A 22,767-nucleotide genomic window follows, 5' to 3' on the forward strand; every position below is an offset into this window, starting at 1 on the left:
GGATAAAACGAATAGATAGAGGTCTTTAATATAAACGAAGCAGACTTTAGTACTCTCGAAAAATGCAAGCGTAGCGGGTGGGTACACACTGAATTTTTAACGCGCAGGCAGGGTTCGTGTTTGTTCGTGTTCGTGTGTGATGGTTTACGAAGGCAGGAATTTTACCTCAGACATGGCATCATTCTCTTCAATTCTTAGTTTTATAACCGCAATCCTTTAATTTTACCTATTCGATATTTCTTTCATCTATTTACGAATTAATTTCATAGGTATCTGACTACATAAAAGAGCGGTGATAGGTTAGTCAGCTAATGTTTGACTACGGTTTGGGGATCGCAAGATCTAATTAAATAAAATCTAAATCATCATTATCATCTCAGCTATTATACGTCCACTATTGAACATAGACTGCCAGGGGAGAAGGGATTGTTAGTAATCTCCCATTACTAACAATATACCCTAACAGTTCGACATCCCTGTGGTCCCCCCTGGAAACCATAGTGCTGAATTCCAAGTGTATTCATCATTATCATTTTTTATCATTTTAGCCATTATCCGTCCAATGCTGGACATAAGCCTCCCCCATAGACTGCCATAAAGAACGGTTCTGAGCCACCTGCATCTAGTGACTCCCTGCAACGCACTTCAGGTTTCACTCATTTCAATCACTCCATCAAGCGGGGGGTCGTCCTACACTGCGTTTACCCGTACGTGGTCGCCATTCAAGAACTTTTCTTCCCCATTGGTTGTCGGTTCTTTGAGCTATATGACCAGCCCATTGCCACTTCAGCTTGCTTATTCTTCTGTCTATGTCAGTTATTTTGGTTCTTTTGCGCATATCCTTGTTTCGGATTTTATCAGGCAAAAAGACTCCGAACAAAGACCTCTTCATAGCCCGCTGAGTAACTTGTAGCTTTTGCATACCAGCAATCGCATAAGACGACTACGTTTCGGTTGCGTAAATCATCACTGGCAACATGTACTGGTTAAATACTTTCGTCTTCAAATTCTGAGGTATTTTGGACGAAAAGATGTGGCTTAGTATCCCATACTGCCTAGCCCAGTTAGATTCGTCGGTTGACCTCTCGGTCGAAGTTGGACTTACCCATTCGGACAATTTGTCCTAGGTATAAATACTGATCGACAACTTCGAGCGTAGTGTTCTCAATCGTAACCGGTATAGGCGTGACATGGACGTTAGACATGATCTTAGTCTTGTCCATGTTCATCTTAAGACCTACCTGTTGAAAAATACAATTGAGGTCATTGAGCATAGTATTCAGATCCTCCAGGGATTCCGCCATAATAACTATGTCATCGGCAAATCGAAGGTGAGTGATGTATTCGCCATTGATGTTTATACCATATACTTTGCAGTTTAAGAGTTTAAAAACATCTTCTAATGCAGCTGTGAAGAGTTTCGGGGATATGACGTCACCCTGTCTTACACCTTTCTGCACTGAGATGGGTTTCGTACTCTGGTTCTGTACTCTGATAGACATCGTAGCCTTACTGTACATACACTTCAATACAAGTGTATTTATCACGCTGGACTAATTGACCCGCCTTTTCATTTTCACGTATCACCCTTCACTGGTGTGAAGGCAGTTCACGGTGTGTGACTGTTAGTGCAGGCAGGGTTACCATTCCATTATCATCCATTAGACTGCCATGATGAGCAGTCTTGAGCCACCTGCATCCTAAAATCTAAATATTTAATCTAAATTTCTGAAATTTCAAATGTGTTCTGTTTGGTTTTTATTTAAATTATAATCTTATATTAAGAAGTAATTTTTTTCTGGAACTACTAAAGGTAGAGTTACATTTGTGCAATATTAGCTGTCGTAATTGTTGTGTTAGAATGGTATCTAATGAAAAAAGTAAATGAGTTGTGTCGTCGGAGGGCGCAGAGAGGAGCGGCTTCACATCGGCCCTCGATATATCAACGTGGACAGGACGAAAATTGGACTGGACCCTTGTTAATGTCCCGTACTTAGGCCCTTCCGCCCTTGTTTCTGATTATTTATTTAAGACCTATTGATACCTAAACCCAACGAAGGGTAAGTAACAACCGCAAAAGCGATGGCAAATGTCTTAGAAATAAGTATATCGAATACCATATCTTTTGTAGGCAAATGATATGTTTACCCGATGTATGCAGTGTAATAGTTAACTGTTTTTTCTTTCTTATGAGTAGACCATTGTAGACATAGTAGACCTTAAATATTTTCTATAATTAACTTGTTAAGGTCTTTAACTATATTTTTGTAAAAGTTACAAATAAGTAGGTAGTTATAACAAAAATACACATTTTTGCGTTTAAATTTTTTTTTGTATTAATTGTAGTTTGATAAATTGATTTCAAAAGTTTAAAAATATAAGTTAAAATATATAGTGTGCCTAAGTATGTGTTTTTTGTTGTGGTGTCGGTTTTTTTGTGAAAAATATCTAATGCTTAGATTTGTATAAATACGAGTATAAGTAAGTATTAATAAAGTTTTAAAGGGTCGATAAGAGATTGAAAGGTGCTTTAAAATTGAAAGCTTGCAGTCGCGAGCGTGAAGTCAATTATTTAGGATACGACATTCGCTGAAGCGCTCACAGTCAACCGATAATAATAGATAAGGTTCTCAGAACAAGGGTTTTGCTTGACAAAGGTCATGTGTGACCTTTTTCACTCGATAGAAATATTACAAATATAAAGTGAAATAAATAGTAGCTCTAAGCTGTAATCACCAACTATAAAGCGTTTTACATTTAATTGCATAAAGGGAAGATTGTAGGAATAATAATTTAAATATATTGCGTAAATATAATGAATATATAAGCAATTGTTTATTATTGTTTATAACTTAACTAAATGTAAGTCTTTGAGCTCCCGATATGTTAACGGTGCTATAAGCGTCATTCGATTCGTTATCGTAATATTTACTACAGTTGTTGTAAAACTATTTATATTTTCTTCATTGAATTGTGCCGATTTTAAATGTAGCCATTATAAATGTAATCAATGTAATTAATTATAATTTTGTAAATTTTGATGACTTTATTTTACTGTTTTGTTCTTGATGATTAAGAGCGGTGTCCAGTGGGTTATTGTTATACAGTCCAATACTAACACCAAGTAATTAGGTTGTTCGTTTCTCAGAAAGTTGAGTATCCAGCACAGTGCTCTGGTAGAGAATATCAGCAGTTTACATTTAAGTAAAATGAAAAACTCTTCTTTCGATGCCGTCGATATGAACCAATCTTTACACAATCCAACTAAAAAGATAATTACCTAGCCTGCCAAATGCATTTTGTTTTTTTCTATTTTTATAAGTTAATTTTTTTTCTGATTTTCACCCGTAGGCAGAGACAAATCCTTATAGATTAAGATAGATTAAGTAGGCGTAGGTTGGTATTTATTTGCCTGTAAATCTATGTGGGTTACTTGTTGATTCCTAAGGTTGATTCATGTAAATGGAAAATCTATCCACACTGAGTAAGTAATCATTATGTTAGACTAAATGAAAAATTACAGTGAAGTTATAGGGTCCGAAGGCATAACACCATCATCCTTAGGATTGACCCAACGCAGGTAATATGAGCATCACAGCGCATTCTGTGATATCTTTGGTGCTGTTCATGCTTACAGGCAACGTTTATGACTTTCCTTTAGGTGTACCGTTAGTTTTTTTGACATTTTAAGTATCATAAAAAAAGTATGAAGATTACTTAGTATTAATATGGAGAGACGATATGCATGTTAACGATGTACATAGATAAAAAGTACAGAGAGGATAGAGGGAGGGGTTATATTATCGTTTGTTTTAACTGACTGAAAATGATTAAATCCAGAAAGTTGAAATTTGGAGCACAACTATATTTAACAAAATTATTTATATAACAGTATCCGCTAAGACAGGATTTCAGAAAGTTTCATCTTTAAAGTAACACGACATCGTGCGTTACGGGCAGTTACTAGTTAACAATATACTTTGTTAGAGCAATCGCCATATGGTTCTTCTAGAAACCATTAAGGTTATTTCTTATAAAATTTATCACGATGGGCCAATTGTGTTACGAGTTTCATCCTTCATCTATTCTATTACAGTCAAGAAGTACACTCGGGATATAATTACATTTTCATTGAATTAAAAAAAAAAAGCTAATAACGAATGATGAACCATTAAATAAATGGAAATAAATATTTATTTGTCTCATCAACTTCAATAACTATTGTATATTAGGGTGATTATATTCCTTTTGTCACTTATATAATATTTTTTTCGTATATGCATAACTACACTTTAATTTTGTTATACGGAGACCGGAGAAAGAAATTGTATTATTAATTACTTGCTACAGTTTGCTTGGTTACTTTACTTAGCATCTATAAACTTTATGACAAAGCGTATTAAGAGCAAAGCTTCGTAACAGTCGTTGATTAAATTTAGTAATATCGATGGAAAATCAGCTTCCTTCCTAGATATACTCTAACTCCCGATTAAAGCTTTTATCGGAGGACTGATTAAGTGTCGAGGCCACGATGGATTTATTGTAAAAGTTGGCCGTTCACTGAGGTTAGTGATTCAAGCCTGCACACTTTAGTCGAATAATTGTCTACGTGATCGGAATAGAGGTTCCCTAGTGGCTTTAATAAGATCAGATAAAGAGCTCGCACAGGTGCAGGTGTGTGCGTCGATCTATTCACTTGCCAATGAGTTCACACTTCCCTAGACTGCAAAATCTGCTTCTAAGACAGTCAATGACTGTATGTTTTTATGAAGTATAATAAAAACATTGGCGAAAGAACTTATACAGCTAAATGTGGTAGAGATTATTTTTCATATTCCCTGATTTTCTAGGATTGTAACCTGAAGAAGGTAAAAGTCCTTAAGAGTAAAAAAAAAAACAAAGAAAAGAGGACTATATTATTTGTAGCGTAAGTACCTACTATATGAACTAAAATATATTACGCATGTCGGTTAGTTGTTTGAATTTGGATACACAAGTACGCTATGATATTTATTGCAATTCCCAATTGTTGCCTTTCCGTTCATGAAGTCGAATGTTATGTCTATATATCCAGTAATTTCAATCTGAAACATAATTAAAATTAATTTAATTAATCGTAGGCTAAAAAATAACGACAAAGAAGTATATATCTATGGACACAATTTGGTATAAAGCCGTATTTTTTATTATTAAATACTTAATATTATATAATTATTAATTACTAAGAGACATATCAACACACAATAGCTCTATACAGCTGCTAACACCAGTATGGAAACGTGTTCCATTGTCGAATAAAAATATCGGTAGGCAAGGAAAATTGATTGGCTGGCCAAGGCTTACTTTCTTCTTAAGCTATTTCTCGTAGTTAATTTCAGTTAACTAAGATCGTTTGTTTTTCCTTCTTGATTTTATTTACTTGGAGAGATCAGGCTACGAGTACTGAAAAAAAAGTAAATTTATTTAATATTATATAAAACAGTGAATAAACAAAAACTCAATTTTATAGAGAAAGATAAAAGGAAAAACAACTTAGTATTCTTTGGAATTAAGGAACATGAGAGAAGCGAAGCTGAATTAGTGGATTATATAAAAGAAATAATAATGGATATGGGAGTACACTTAGATAGTCATGAAATAGCAAGTGTGTATAAAATTGGATCTTCATCAAACAAAAGCCGACCAATAGTGGTGTCCTTTTCGTCGACATGGAAAAAGCACCTTGTACAACAAAATAAATCTAACCTTCCACATGGCATCTACTTTAAAGAAGACTATCCCAAAGAGGTACTAGATATACGTAGAAAACTACAACCGAAATTAGAGGAGGAAAGAAAGAAAGGAAATATAGCTTATTTGAAATATGATCAATTAGTAGTAAAGAAACCAAAAGAAAGCAATCGCGAAAAGCGTAAAAGAGAAAACACTGATTCACCAACTACTAAAAATCACAGTAAAAAACTGTTGGCTAACAGCAGTCCAAATTCATCTTATATTTCACCTGTTTTGCCTATAGATTTAATGAAAGACAAACCAAAACCAAACATACTTAATTATGTGGCACGTGGAAGATCATCATCCATGTCGGAACTAGCAAAAAACTAATAACTACCTCTAGCAAACGGAATCAAAACAAAACAAATTTACTAAAACCATCAAATGTAACACTAACAGAATACACCCCAAGCCGGCTGGTCACCGTGGGGGAAGACGACCATTACCCTTCATCAAATAAAATAACAAATACCAAAAACAAAAATGTAAGTAGCAATAAAATTAACTTAAGCAATACAAAAGAAAAAACAAAATTAAAAATAGATCAATACCTAAAAATATGCACATACAATGTAAGATCACTCGCAACTAAAGAAAGAATGATAGAACTAAACCAAGCAATAGAAAAAATTAATTGGGACATTATGGGACTTGTAGAAACAAAAAAAATGGGAAGCGCTATAGAAGAACATGACAAATATATACTCTGTTACATAGGCGAAACAGTGGGCTTACATGGAGTGGGTTTCATTATTAAGAAGTCATTAAAGAACAATATTTCAAGTTTTGTGGGAATATCGGAAAGAGTCGCATTACTAAGAATGAATCTGAGGGATGGACCAATATCGATTATACAAGTTTATTCCCCAACTGTGAGCTCAAGTGAAGAGGAACTAACAAAATTCTATAACGACTTAACAAAAGCACAAAACTTAGCTGACAAAAACGTGCTTGTCATTGGAGATTTCAATGGAAAAATTGGACACCCGAAACCACATGAAAACATCATAATGGGAAAATTTGGATATGGAACACGGAATGAAAGAGGTGAACGTCTGATACAATATGCTTACGAGAATAAGTTGTCGATCATGAATACATTTTTTAAGAAAAAAGAATCTAGAAAATGGACATGGATATCACCAGACCATAAAACAAAAAATGAAATCGACTTCATTCTGAGCTCTAATCCAAATTCTGTAAGTAATATAGAGGTGTTAAACAAAACAAGCTTTCCGTCTGATCATAGATTAGTGAGATGCACTCTTAAAACCAAAAAGTCAAAAATAAGTAGAAGAGCTTTTAACACTTCACCAAATCAACTGAACTCCACTGAGAAAAGAAACAGCTATATACGAAATCTGAAAAAGAATCTAGCACAATCACATGACTCACTGATTAATTTAGAAGATGTACAGGCCTTGAGCAACAAACTGGAAGAAATAATATTAGAAAGTTTAAGATTTGATAAGAAAAGAAAAGCTGGCCAACATAAAATACTAAGCAGTGAAACACTGAGTCTAATCTCTAGAAGAACTGAACTAGTGGCAGAGAAGCACAAAACCAAAGAAACTAGAGAAAAAATAAAGAAGTTATTTAAGGAAACTAATAGAGCAATTAGGAAAGACCATGATAATTACAGAAGAGCAGTTATTGAAAGAAACATGACAAAGTTCCGAAGTTCAAAAAGAGCCTTCAAAGAACTTACAACACATAAAAAATGGATACAATCTCTAAATAATGGTAAAGGCGAAATCAGGGAAAGAGATGACATAGTCAGAAGTGCAACAGCATTCTACACCGACATGTATAAAAAACCTTTAGAAAAAGAAACATATAAAGATGAAGACATTGTGTGTAAGGAAAGCAATTCAGAAGCAGCACCGAACCAGATTACAGAGTACGAGGTCATAAAACTTATTAAAAAATTAAAACCTGAAAAAAGCCCAGGTTCAGACAACATTACGAATGAAGCCATAAAAATCGGAGTGCCTATTTTAATCACATATATAGTGAAAATTTTTAACCTAGTTTTGGAGAAGCAAGTGGTACCAAAGCAATGGTGTGAATCTGACATTATACTGCTGTACAAGAAAGGCAACCCGCTTGATATTGGCAACTACAGACCTATCAGCTTACTATCCACAGTTTACAAACTCTTTTCATCCATTATTTTGAGCAGAATAGCAACAGAAATTGACAAATATCAACCAATAGAGCAGGCTGGATTCAGACCACATTACTCTACAATCGATCACATCCACACAATAGAACAGATAATAGAAAAGTACAAAGAATTTAATAAATCACTTTACATAGCATTTGTGGACTACTCCAAGGCCTTCGATAGCATTACACATTCATCCATATGGCATGCTTTGGCTGACAATAACATAAACAGCACCTACATAAATATTATAAAAAATATTTACTCTAAAAGTATAAGCAGAGTCAAACTGGAGAGGCAGGGTGAAAAGTTCACAATTGGAAGAGGCGTAAGACAGGGAGATCCACTTTCTCCAAAACTTTTCATAGCAGTACTTAACAATATCTTTAAAAGTATCGATTGGAGCCATGAGGGTATATGGATACTGAACAAAAGACTAACACACTTATGTTTCGCAGATGATATAGTACTTTTTAGCGAATCGGTTAGCAACCTAGAAAAAATGCTACAAGAACTAGATTTGGAAAGTAAGAAAATTGGCCTAAATATGAATGCAACCAAAACAAAGATCATGACAAACCACAGCAAAAAATTTATCACAATAGAAGAGAACCCTATAGATTATGTGGATAGTTATGTGTACCTAGGTAAAATGGTCTCTTTCGAAACGAACAGTGGAGAAAATGAAGTTGATAGAAGAATAAACATAACATGGAAGAAATATTGGGCTCAAAAAGAAATCCTTAAAGGGAACTACAGTCTCAACTTAAAAAAGATAATTATGGATTCCTGCATCCTTCCAAGCCTAACATATGCATGCCAAACATGGACCTATACAGAAAAAATAAAGAACAAAATCCTATCATGTCAGCATGCGATGGAAAGAAGTATCTTAAAGTTAAGAAAAATACAGAAAATAAGAAACATTGATATTAGGAAGAAAACCAAAATAAAAGATGCTCTTCAGCATAGTATGAAACAGAAGTGGAGATGGGCAGGTCATATAGTGAGGTACAAAGATAAAAGGTGGACTCTCCAAACAACAAAATGGCGAGGTCCAGCAGGAAAAAGAAATGTTGGAAGACAAAGAAAGAGATGGGCAGATGACATAATAAAGATAGCAGGAAAGAACTGGACGGGTATTGCTATAGATAAGGAGAAGTGGAAAAAGATGGAGGAGGCTTTTACCCTTGGGGACCACGGAAGTGGATAAAAAGCTATAATAATAATAATAAAAAAAAACAGTGAATTTTTTAATTAAATACTTTTTATTTGCTTACTATTTCGATATAGAAACAATATACAAAAAGAGCCTTTTTTATTGGTATATTATTTAACATTATTTTTATTTGATATATTTAATCACTAAATCTAATCGGATATTAGTCCCGCGGTCTATGCAGAATCGACTTTAGGATATATTCTTTATTGTACTTGTAAATTATATTGTTAATGCATTTATAAATATTATAAGCAAGAAAAGTTTTTATGTAACAGTATTTACGGCCAGATTAGACTATATATATAATTGAATATTGCAATGATCTGTGTATATCTACTTCAGTTTACTTAAGCTCAATGTATTCGGTATGAATAATAATTTCTTCAATATAAACCATCAATTTTAATAGTAATAGTTGATTTGAACCGTTTATTAAGTAAGACATAATGTCAACGTACTAATCTATTCTTAAGGAGATATTGTGAAATTTTAATGGACCAAAAAGGATTTAAAGTTGCCCAAAACTTTTAAATCTTAATTGGTCTTCATCAACGAAATGTATTTAAATGTTGAATAAATAATTGGAAACTAAAAACCAAGTTCTCAATGCTGCAAGTTCGCATCGAAATGTAGCTCCAAGCGTCCTCGGATTCCTCATTGGAGTCCATTTTTGAGTTACAAGTTTTATGGCGAACCTTGTCCGTTGTACATTGTTTCTGAACAAAGCGAGATCTTGTCGAGTTTCCGATATGAACGTGGATCGAGTCCGTTATTCGCTTCCAACTTATCCGTCTTTGTTCCACCAACTATTGATGCTTCATGAAACTTTCTGTATCTGCCTAGTTTTGCAGGTAATCTACCTACTTTTACGATATAAGTCATAGCATATAAATTTTATTCTTGGTAAGAGAAAACTCTTGGATGAATAGAACAATCTTTTTTGTTGCAATGATTAAAATAAAATACTGTTGACACTTTTTATATTGTATTAGATATGGAATTGTAATCTCGTCTGTGCAATCAGTATACGATGGCGGGTTTAGTGGATACAGGGAAAGAACATGTTTTTTTTTCATAATTAGTCCTATTAATTATTACTAAATTATTCGAATATAAATATTAGCTTAGTAATATAGCTAATATTTATATTTATTTAATAGTCGAATTATAAAATAAGTAATATTATTTGAATAACGAAATCATTCTTTTTTTTGCTCGGACGCTCGACGAGAACAGACGTGAATTTGTGTATCGTTTCTTTAATTTGCTGAAATAAATTTAAATTATTGTTTACAATTACTGGTGGAACTTTATACATCTATTATAAACCAGTTGTACATCTATTACATTCTAATATATTTATTTTTGGAGGTTACATAAGTTAATGTATCGTGAAGAACTGGTGTCTGAAGTAGGATAAACCTGTGTTACAGATCACCAGGTGCTCACCCCACGGTGTTGGCACTTTTTACAATTTGCTCTGGTTAGGAATATAATAACAACATTAATATATATACTTAAGGTTATACAATCGATATATCCTACACACACTTACACAATGTACATTATTTTAATAATATTTTCATAAGTTGTAATATAAATAAATAAATTTAATCCGTAACCTTCAGTAAGTTTTCCATGTCATCGTACGTCATACTCAATAACCATGTTTTAAGTGCAGTTTTACAATTGAAGTACGAGTATGAATATAAGTTCAAAATACGGTTTATATTGTTATAAAGATGGCTTTAAAAGAAACAATGCCTAAAGTACAGAAAACTCCTCTACCTGATATACCTGTTCACGGATGCTCTTCCGAATCTGATGCATTAGCTACAGACGGAAAAAATATTGAAATTGTTTCTAAGCGACAAAAAAGAAGAAGAGATCCTCCAGGAATGTCTGAAGAAATAGGAAATCTCAAAAGTGACATAATGGCTATGCTGAACAAGTGGAGAGAAGACCAAGATGACACATTAAAAAAAATGCAATCTACAATAGTGGAAGTCAAAAAAGATATATCTAAAACGAAAAGTACACATGAAGAATTATTAAAATCAATTGAATTTATGGTACATCAATACGATGAGATGCACCATAAAATTGTATTGTTAAAACAAGAGCGTAAGGAACAAACGGAATATATACAGTTACTAGAGTCTAAATTTGAAGATTTGCAAAAAAATCAAAAGTCTTCTCAAATAGAAATTCGAAACGTTCATTCTACAAAAATAAAAACAAAACAAGATTTAAGGGAATTTGTAGAGAGCTGCTGCAAGGCACTAAAGATTTAAATATGAATATCAGACCAGACAGTACTGATTCAAATTCGACAACTTACCTTGACTTATTAGCATCACATGGTATGTTGGCAAGCCATACTTTTCCAACTCGGGCAAATAATTGTATAGATCATTCTATAATAAAAACGAACAAATCAGTGGTCACCATAGTTTTAGATGCACCACTAACGGATCATTGTGGGGTTATAATTGCATTTATTAAGGAACCAAAAATAAAAGATGAAAACAAAACTTTTAAAAGAGTAGATTATGAGGCCCTTGTAAATGATATAAAAAAATACAGATTATAGCAACATTATGTCTTCAAGTGTTCCGGAATGGTGCTCTGAAGAATTAATAAGTATATTGACTAAATACAGAGTTTCTAATACCAAAAATATTAATCTGCCCAGACGTCAACGTAATATTAAACCATGGATAACTCCGGGTTTAATGCGCTGTATGAGAAAACGTGATAAAATGCACTTACAATGTAAATTAAATCCAAAAAGTGAATCTTTAATGTTAAAATATGTTACATATAAAAATTATTGTAATGATTTAATAAAAAGACTGAAAAGGTTATATGAGAAACAAGAACTTGAAAAAAATACAGGAAACACAGGAATGACATGGACTATAATTAAAAAGATCGCAAATTAAAATAAAAGTAAGACTTTGCCTATAGAATTGCTGGAATGATCTCAATTACAGGAAATATCAATTAATCATATTAACAACTACTTTGCAAATGTTGGTAAAAATTTGGTTAATAAAATTACAAAAAAAGACAACAATGCAGAGTATGAATGTAATAAAACATCAAATCTTGACTCAATGAAAAAATATACATTATACGACTGAATGTGAGGTTAACTCAATATTATTTACACTTAAATCTGATTCATCAGCTGGGTGGGATGGAACCGGAGCTAAAATTTTGAAAATGTCACGTGATAAACTGGTACCTGTTATTACACATATATTTAATCTATGCATAAGTCATGGTGTATTTCCATGCATATTTAATATAGCACTAATACACCCAATATTTAAAGCTGGGAAATCTACTGAAGACGCAGTTGTTGGCTTATTTGAACATGTTGCAAAGATGATTGATGTTAAAAATAAATGTCTGGGTATATTTCTTGACCTTGCGAAGGCATTTGATACAGTTTCTGTACCAGTGCTTTTGAATAAGATGAAAAACTTGGGTGTACGTGGCATTGCTTTGAAACTATTTTCGGACTACCTATCCAATAGAAAACAACGTACAGTCATTGAAAAATACACAAGTTATGATACAGATGTATTGTTTGGTGTCCCTCAAGGCAGTGTGCTTGGTTCTAGTCAATTTTTGATATACATTAATGATTTATGTAACCTAAATATAAAAATGGTCATATATTCACTTTTGCAGATGACACAGCGCTAATATGTCATGGAAAATGTTGGGACGAGGCTAGGACTTTTGCAGAGCTTGGCCTTCGTAAGGTTATGAAATGGTTAAATGGAAACATCCTCACTTTAAGTCTCTCAAAGACAAAATTTGGTATCAACCACAAATAGCTACCTCCTGAGTCTAGCTTTAGAATTAAAGCACACATATGTGAGAATACGCTAGGTGGTAGTATGAGTACATGCTCTTGTATTTGTATAGAAAGATCTGAAACTATCAAATATTTGGGAGTAATACTTGATAAGTTTTTTACATGGAAATTTCACATTAATTCATTAATTAATAGAGTCAGACGATTGCTCCCCATTTTCAAGAAACTTGGATGTATTGCTGACTTTAAACTACTTCAGAAAATTTATAATGCACTTGGACAATCTATCTTATCATATTGTATTAGAGCTTGGGGTGGTACCCGTAAAACAATTATATTACCACTAGAAAGAGCGCAACGTTCTCTTCTTAAAGTATTCAAATTTAAACACTATATGTTTTTACTAAATACTTATATTTAGAATGCGGCTTTCTAACAGTGAGATAATTGTACGCAAGAGTCTCAATTAAACATCAACATAAAAGCATTATATACAATCCGGAAATATATAGTACATTAAGAAGGAAGTACAAAGTCTGTCAAACAGAAAAATTTAATACACACTTCATAACAAAATTTCAATGATATATTGGTCCACGTTTATATAATAAAATAAATAAACAATTAGAATTATACAATTTGAACTCATTTTAAATTACGAATAAGTTAGTACCTTGGTTGAAAACCCTAGATTAAGATAAAACGGAACAACTGTTTAGTATAATGACTCAATTTAGTAACCTATATATGAGTGTATTAATGTACGGCAATACATGATGATTGAAATAGAGATATGATCTGTCCGTATGCTAGATGTCATTCAGTACTATTTTTTTTATTTTTTTATTGTTTCATTTACATATCCTCTTTCGTTTGTGCTATTTGTATAGTTGCATAGCTATATAAAAGCATTACTCTATTTATGGTAGTATTACTACAAGAAGATACATGGATAATAGTTTTTGCCCTAATGTTTCCCGTATCTTTGTCCATTCCTAATCGCTACTTATATATTGTTCTGGTGTCCAGTAGTGCATGTGAATGCATTAAGATGTGTGAAATTATATCTATATACTTAATTGAGAGATGTTCATAGTTTATATGGTCTCACCTGCCTCATATTTTCATCGCACTAATGTCCAGCTGAACAATGCAGAGCATGACATCTATTTTACTAATAATAGTACATTTTTTGATACAACATTGTAATTTATTTTACAGATACCCTATTTTAGTAATATAAAACTTGTTGTTTACTGAATCTTGTACTATTTTAATATAGCAAAACTGCACGAAAATATGCATATAATTGAAGGCATTGGTGTCTAAGATACAGGCTAGGCCTAGTTTAGACACTAATGTGCTGGGCAAAATGCTACATTTTATACACATATAATTTACTTTGAAATTACTGTAAGCCCATGACTGTATATTTTTATGTGTAATAAATCTTTTATTAATTATTCGAATTAGCGTACCGGAAAACTAGTTTTGTATGAGAGATTTGCATGATATTCCTGTGTTGCCAAATCCAGGTTTTTGTATGCAGTTTAGAATGGAAAATAATCTGAGGGGTCACTTGATGAAAAGTAGTGAGTGTCGTCTATAGACATGAACCATGGACATAAAATAGTATACTGTGTCATCCGTGATACTTTTTATGCGTTACCATCCCTGAAGACTAAGGCGTTATGCCTCTGTACCCTGTAATTTCATTGTTATATTCCACTTTCAAATCGAAACACAGTCATGCAAAAAAAATTGCTTTGCGGTAGGAACACGAATGTGACAGAGGTTGGGTTGATAGCAAGTGACTTTTGTACAAAGTCTTTTTTTGGTCATTTAATTTCAGTTAATATCAGTTGATGAAGTTTGTTTTTTAATTGATGGTTTTCAAGCGATTTCATCATCAGGACGAGTGGCGATCTTCCACCATCCGTTTTTTAAAGCAGTTTCTTCAGCAGTATTTCCGATCATTTCTAGATAGTTTATCAAAACAAAACATAAACTATACTTTGTGTTACATTTTTAGGTATATTATTGTAAAAACTGCATACAATTTATTAGTAGTAGTCTTTGACGTAACTGTACATAGGAGACATTCAAGAATAATTAATATGAGGGATCTTAATAATTTATTCCCTCATTTTTTGGATGTCAATATTTAGTAATGTGGATAAAACCATATTACGTGTTATTGAATGTCAAAATTAAAATTTGGTGTGTTGTATTTTGATATGCCATCTAGAAGTGGTATGCACATGCGTACGATGCTGTGGATAAAGTAACTTTAAAATACAATATTAAAATACATTCTACCATCAAAGTTGAAGAATGAATATCTAGCATGCTTTTATGAAATGTGCACGCTTTTCCAAAGGCAGACACTTTCATGTGAGCAGATGAGAGACGTGATTCAATTTACATGGTATGATGAACGGATTACTCGTTTGAGCACGCAACCAGCGTCCTTTTGCCAGGACAAATAGTTCCCGGAACGCAAAGATGTCGTAATACTTTTGTATTAATGCTTCGCTAACTTAGCTACAATTCTACCTACACGAATGATTTAGAATAATAATGAGAATGAAGGAGAATGAAGTAAGTAAATCATGTTTATACTAACTAAATTAGTTTTTAATTAAAGCTCATGCTATAGGTCATGATTATGAGGAGGTTTTAAACGTTAGTATTACATTTATAGTGCTTACTAGCTTCTGTCGCGTACAAAATATTTGCTGTTTAGGAAGAACTTGTTTTCTATTTTGTAATATGATTGAAAATATGTTTTTTTTTATATAGTTTTATATATTTATATAACATTTTAAGAATTTTCTTTATTTTATGTGTTTGCTTTTTATGCATTACTCAAGCTGTGCACATAATGTGATTGGATTATAATCTAGCCGAATCACAAACGTAACTATTTTTTAAGTTTTTTATAGTTGTGATCTGTTTTATGTGCTATTGGCAAATAAATTAAAAAAAATATATATAGGTGAAATTTTACCTAGTAGCTTATTTAATTTTTTGAACAAATAATTAAATGACAATGATAGTGAAACTCGTGTTTTGGCACGGATTTTGATTTTTTGCATGTTTAGAAAAAAGTAATAAATGTAAAAAAGGTAATACAAAGACAAAATTTGTTAAATAAAAATTAGAATGGTAAAATTTTTAATTTTAGGCATAGGTAAGATATCACTTTTACACCAGTTAATAAATATACTGAGCTTTCAGTGGTTTTCTATGTTTGTAGTTCTAAACCAATTATAAATGATTCAGGTACATAACTGTACAGTTAAAGGACACCTGAATTAGACAGCTGGTGCCTGTGGCTTTTGCGTGCCTCTACTAATTTTGAACTAAAATAAATGATATGCGGAATGGAGTAATTACGGAACTTATTGTGAACTTGAACAGCAGATGTCGAGACTGGTAATTAATAATTGTCATAAATTTGTTTAAGATAGACATATGATGACAGCTGCTGAATATGAAGGAAGTAGACTTTCGCGTTCAAGAATTGGTATTTGTTTTTACTTTTATAGCGACACGTACGACGAAAGGTAATAATGCCTTATTTGTATAAAAAATGTAACGATGTTATTAATGAGACTGAATAACTTTCTAAAAGGAATATAGGTATGTAGATCGAAATATGATAATAATATTTGAATTTTTTAAACTAAATCGACACGACCCTACAAATCGCGACTGCGCGGTTTGTAGAGTCAAATGACATTACAATAGAATGGATTCCTATCGTATGTACTCGTATTTGTATAAATGTAATTTATTTTGTTTTATGTGGTGAACAATAAGTGTCTTCAATTATGTACCACTACTTTTTATTTTATTTTATTGTGATTTAGCATTGAAAAATACATATAACCTCAAATTTTCACCGTTTTACGATTAACGTCTGTTTGTTAATCGCGATTTTTATATTCCGCAATAGGGCAAGATGGCAATCGAATATAATAATTGTGGTACGAGAAATTATCATGCATAGTTCTTGAAATAATGTATATGGTAAAACAATGTTTGCCGAGTTAGCTAGTATATATATATGTTTGTGTATATTAGTTTATATATAATACTGCGCCACCTATCTTTTGTCTTTTTTTCTTTTCTCAATGTCCTCTACCTGAAGGATGTCTGGAAGAGATTACTTAGCGATAAGGCCGCCTTTGTATCATTTCTCACTAAAATTAACTGTATTTACTATTTTGTAAATGATGCAATAAAGTGTAAAATAAAATAGATATATAGATAAGATAGATAAAGATATACTTTTTTAATAAAGTATGTTTGTATAAGCATAGAATTTATCATTAATTCCTACACTAGGCTGAGCATGTCCTGTAGGAAACAGGATTTGTATTGCCATATATATGCATACAGAGATTAATATAGGCTTTTTAGTATTACCGACAATTGTTTGTCTACTAATATATATAATGCAATTTTTTTTATAAATAATATAAATAAGACTTTTGTTTACAAAACTCGTGTAATTATGCCGACGCCATACTGTGCCTTCGTCTAAAACCGTATTGCACACTCGATAATATAGTGTCATCCTCTAAAAGTTTAGTAAATAAAGTAACGCAATAAGTGTTACAAACACCTTTTCCGTTATTTTATTAATTATAGAAATGATGGTGATAGGCTTGTATTTTGTTATTCATAATGATTACTATTTTTGTACAAATGACTTATTAATGTTGTTTTTAATTGATCAGGATAAAAGCTTTAGTCTATACTCATATTGATGAAATAGGCTATGATTGGGTTTATTTGTATTTATTATTGTTATTTGTTCTGGGCTCAATATATTTAATATTAGACACAATTTTATCCGTACTCGGACATTTGTTAGGGCTTATCTATAACTAGAAGATGTCTGTGTATAGAAGATATTCTAGGAAAGTCTATTTAAGAGCAATAGAAGATAAACCAATAAGTTTTAGAAGTTATGACTATTTGTCTGTTTATGAAAAATTTGTAATGGAACTTGTTCTGTGACTTATGTTTTAGTTCGTTATAAAAGTAGTTCTTCAATAAATTGCTATTGTGGTTGTTGTTGTTAATGCCATTGTTGTCATATTTCGTTGTAAATGTTTTTAAACAAACGTCGTGAAATCTCAAGAAATTGTGGTAGGTATTCTTGCAAATAACTTGTAAGAAAAATTCTTTGGTTCAGAGACAAAAAATGTGGAATATAGTTGAAAGTCCCCTTCCTCATCCCCTCGATGGTCCACTAATGAAGGACCTACTCTATACGTTTGTTAAGGTTTACATGCCGATATTTGCTAGTTATGGTAGTTATAGCTAGTTCTATTTATACCCACAATTTATAAAAAGTCATGGCCTTAAAGAATATAGATAGGTACGAATTTATCTATAATACTTATATTATAATAATTTATAATAATTTAAGTTATATATTATATAACTTAAATTATTTATAAAAAAAATTAAGTATCAAGAAAGTGGATGTTGCACTGTACGATGAAAACTTCATTCAATACAAGTAATATTGTATCGGGTACGTAATATATAAATAAATATAACATACGGCATATATATATATATATATATATATATATATATATATATGCCGTATATAGTTAGGTATATATACTTTATAATTAAAACATATACATTTTAAAATGCACATATAAAGTAAGTTGGTAGTTTTTAATATAAAAACTTTTTTTTGAAACAAAAAATAGAGCAGTACTATAAATTAATTAATTATATTCTCACATATATTTCACTATCTTTTTTTTGTTATTAACAGGTATTATTTATTCTCGACTTTATTCTCTCTTCAGAATTTGTGTGTCTTTCTCTTCGGTATATCATAGTTTTTTTGGTAGATATTATTTCCTACGTGTAATGCTATTCTATGTTTTATTGTTTTTATTATTCTTGTTAACTCGTCAATAAAGTGGATTTCGAGATAATTAATGTCAATTATTGTTCATATTGTGGTATGGTAAATTCTAAGTAGGTATACAAAAAATATGGGGATGTTTCAATATGAGTAGAAAATATTAAATGCGAAGTATTTCGTATGAAGATTAAATTTGTTATACGTACTAAATGTAATTTTACTATCACTATTTATTTTGTCATATTGTAAATAATGATCATGATCATATATGCATAGTCATATACAGGTAAGAGTATTAAGGCTAATTTCTAATATTGTAATTCACAGCAGCCAACAAAATCCATAATGCTTACCTATTATAATAATAATTATTATTACCGCTTGGTTTGTATAAGTTTATATTACTATTACTACATATTTATGTAAACCAATACGAAGCATAAAGTTATTACATTACTGTAAAGGCCTACACACAATAAGTATAGTTAGAAATTACTAATAATATAATGAGACTTAGATAAGTAAAATTTTATTTTTAATTGATTTCAGTATTTATAAAGTTTCGTTGCTACATAGAAGCCTTCCTTTATATCCAGGCGCTAATGAACCGAGCGATGAACATCGTACTAAAGACTTTGGAGTGATCTTGGGGTGGATTTTTTGAGCGCACCTTCTTCCCTTGTTCATTAGTGTAATTAACTTATGCCGTAGTGCCTATCTACTGCGACAATTCGTTCCGGATCCCCGGATCATTATTAAATTTCTAGCCATTCCTCAAACACGAAATGTTATAACTTTGGGATTACGTCGAAAAAAATATCGGCTTGCCTATAAAAATATTTTTAATCAATAAAATAATATTTTCAGAAATCAGAGGTTGAAAACATTAAGTTTTGTTTTCTATTTAATTTTTATTCTAATTATCTTAATCTTATAATAATATTATAATATAATCTTTATTATTTATTCTATAAAATTTTATAGCTTTTGGATATATATTCCAGTAATAGTATTTAAATAAGCGTAAGATTCCTATTGTTCTAATTTTATATGTAATTATAGGGCATTTTATTATATTTCCACAATTGGTAAGTCTCTCAGGAATGTTTCCTTTTAATTAAGTTTTAAAGGGTTGTAAACTCGCTTTTACTTACTGGTTGTCAGTCTGTAAAACCCAGATCAAATTTTTGTTGGCAAGGGAAATAAAATTCCGTTCGTTATAATAAAAAATTAAAATGTTTTCCGGAAGTATTCAAAATTAGTCTTGCCCTATTGAGAAGTTAGTTTAGACATATATATATATATATATATATATATATATATATATATATATATATATATATATATATATATATATATATATATATATATATATATATATATATATATATATATATATATATATATACATGTAATTTCTTTCGCATGATCTGGGTATGTTGACTGACTGGGACACCGATAATATAATACTGTAAGAATAATCGGGATAATTAAGTAGATAGTAATAAATATTAGTATATAGTATATAATAAAATTAATTTCAAATTTATAATATTAGTAAAGATATTCTTTATTGCCTTTATTTTTTTATAATAATAGTTAAAGATAGAGTAGAGTCATATATTATGGGCTGAATACATACATGTTACAATACTGTTATAACCTCTCAATTGGGGGAGGTCTATGTTCAGTAGTGGACAATTGAGGGTTAATATGATGATGATGATGAGGTAATAATTATTAACATAAGTTATGCGGCGTTATGCATATCATATTGATCAGTTTAAAGACGGCATGCGGTCTTACATTACATATTTTTATTAAGTACCTAATTTCTAAATATATTAATAAAAAATTAAGCAAGTTGTATTACAGTTAAGCTAGACGAGTGATTCGTTAATAAAAATACTGATAATAATTTTCAACTGTACGTATGTTTATGCAAATAAATGATTAATTGAAATAATAAAATCGAGTTATTTTTTTTAAATCAGAATGAGAGATGTATATGGTGTTAGTCGATCATGCACAGCCTTTTTAATGATAATGTAATTTTAGATATAGTACATTTGATTAAATGTACATAATATTAGCAGAGATTTAAAAGAGTAGCAGTTGAGTTTATTACGAATTCTTTTCAATAGATAACAACTTTCCAAACCTGACATTAAAAAAAAGACAATTTAAAAGTGTTTGTAAACAAGTCTATTTAAATAAAAATGTTTTGTATTTGAAATTTTAGAATTATTTATTTACATTCGTCAAAACTGTTATTAGATGCCCATAAACTTTGTTGCCAGGTATCTATACATTTATTGACTTGAAAATGTAAAAAAAAAAATATACACTGGTAAGATTATCGGCTGGTATAATAGGCGGCATTTTTGCCAATGAATTGGATTCCTGGTTAAGAAAATAAATAGTAAAACAATAATAATTATTATTAGGTATCTATTTCATATAAAAATACAATAAGGTCATTTTATCTCATATATGCATTCTAAATGCGGATCTGATTGATCTCAATTTGGGACCTGTAATGGTAAATACAACTTATTAAATTTTAGACACGCTTATTTAAACTTTTACATTAAGTTATTTTTATGTTATTATTTAAGTAGCATGTAAAATGTAAAAAAATTAAGTTAACCTTATTAAATAAATAAATATATTATCTACATATTTAAATAACAATATCATATACACATATTTCAAGTATATTTTATCTAAATGAAACAAAATTTACAGATTATTTTATGTGCGGAACCCTCGCAAAATGAGTATAATTTACACTTGACCGATTTTTTGGTGCCTAGGGGACGCCGCCATGTACTTGCACAGGGGTGCCATGCGCCAGGTAGGCTAAGGTTGACCTTGAATAAACGTATAGAAAAATGTTTCTTTCTCGAGTATTTAATAGAACAAATGACATGATTGCCGTTCCACTTGTATAGACATATATATCTCTGATATAGATATACAATTGATTTGCCTTACTTTGCATTTTGCACACAAATCACAACAGACACTGATAGACATACATAGAAAATGAGATAAAAGATTACACATTATTATGCAAAAAAGAAATATATATAAAAGAAGAAACATATTTTTTTCATTTCGTGCGTGTGCTATAGTAATACAAAATGGTCACAACTCAGATTAATGCTTTACCTTCAAAAGAGCAAAAATCTGATATTATGTTGTGGCCTAAAGCCAATAAGACAACAATAAAATAAATTATTAGTTATCTATACAATATATTATATAATAATGCGACAGTTTATGTAGCAGGTAAATGGAATGGAAAGTTAATTTGATGGAATATTGAATTTCTTCTTTTCAATTAAGATATGTTTTGAAATCAATTCTGAAGGTGATCTTAGTGGCTATTAAAGTATGGACGATTAAGTATGGTAATTGACAGACAAATTAGTCTGTAGGCTGAGCCAAGTATGTAGAGTACGTGGTGCGGGTACATGTCGCATGGACGACAGGGAGATTATGGGGGAAGAGAATATTCGGTGGTAGTCTCCATCTACCTTCCATTTCTAAATTAATTAAAATAATTCGTTGAAATGTCACGAATAAAGCAGCTTCCGCAGCTTGTTAGCACGCTCTTGTTGCTTTGTAAACATTAAATTTCCTACAGATTTGTGTGCAGAATTTTATTGCTTCACTCGGTTCGTATTATGACATACGACTTTTACGAGTATTTACTTAACATAATAATAAACATTATTCAATTTTACGTAATTATTTATATTAGTATAGTTTTTAACCCCCAACACAAAAAGAGGTGTGTTATAAGTTTAACTTGTTTATCTGTGTGTCTGTCTGTGGCATCATAACTTTCAAAACGATGG

General features: G+C 31.1%; 1 protein-coding gene across 1 annotated transcript; it reads left to right on the plus strand.

Moving 5' to 3' along the window:
• Nucleotides 1-5,496: 5,496 nt before the first annotated feature.
• LOC128201879 (uncharacterized) lies at nucleotides 5,497-7,274 on the plus strand. Its single transcript, XM_052900190.1, has one exon. It carries the CDS (start codon nucleotides 5,605-5,607, stop codon nucleotides 6,103-6,105), a length of 501 nt encoding a protein of 166 aa, XP_052756150.1. The 5' UTR covers nucleotides 5,497-5,604; the 3' UTR covers nucleotides 6,106-7,274.
• The last annotated feature ends 15,493 nt before the right edge of the window (nucleotides 7,275-22,767 follow it).

This window comes from Galleria mellonella, unplaced genomic scaffold (assembly GCF_026898425.1).
Source record: "Galleria mellonella isolate WM207_F2 unplaced genomic scaffold, CSIRO_AGI_GalMel_v1 utg64, whole genome shotgun sequence".
Lineage (NCBI taxonomy): Eukaryota > Metazoa > Arthropoda > Insecta > Lepidoptera > Pyralidae > Galleria > Galleria mellonella.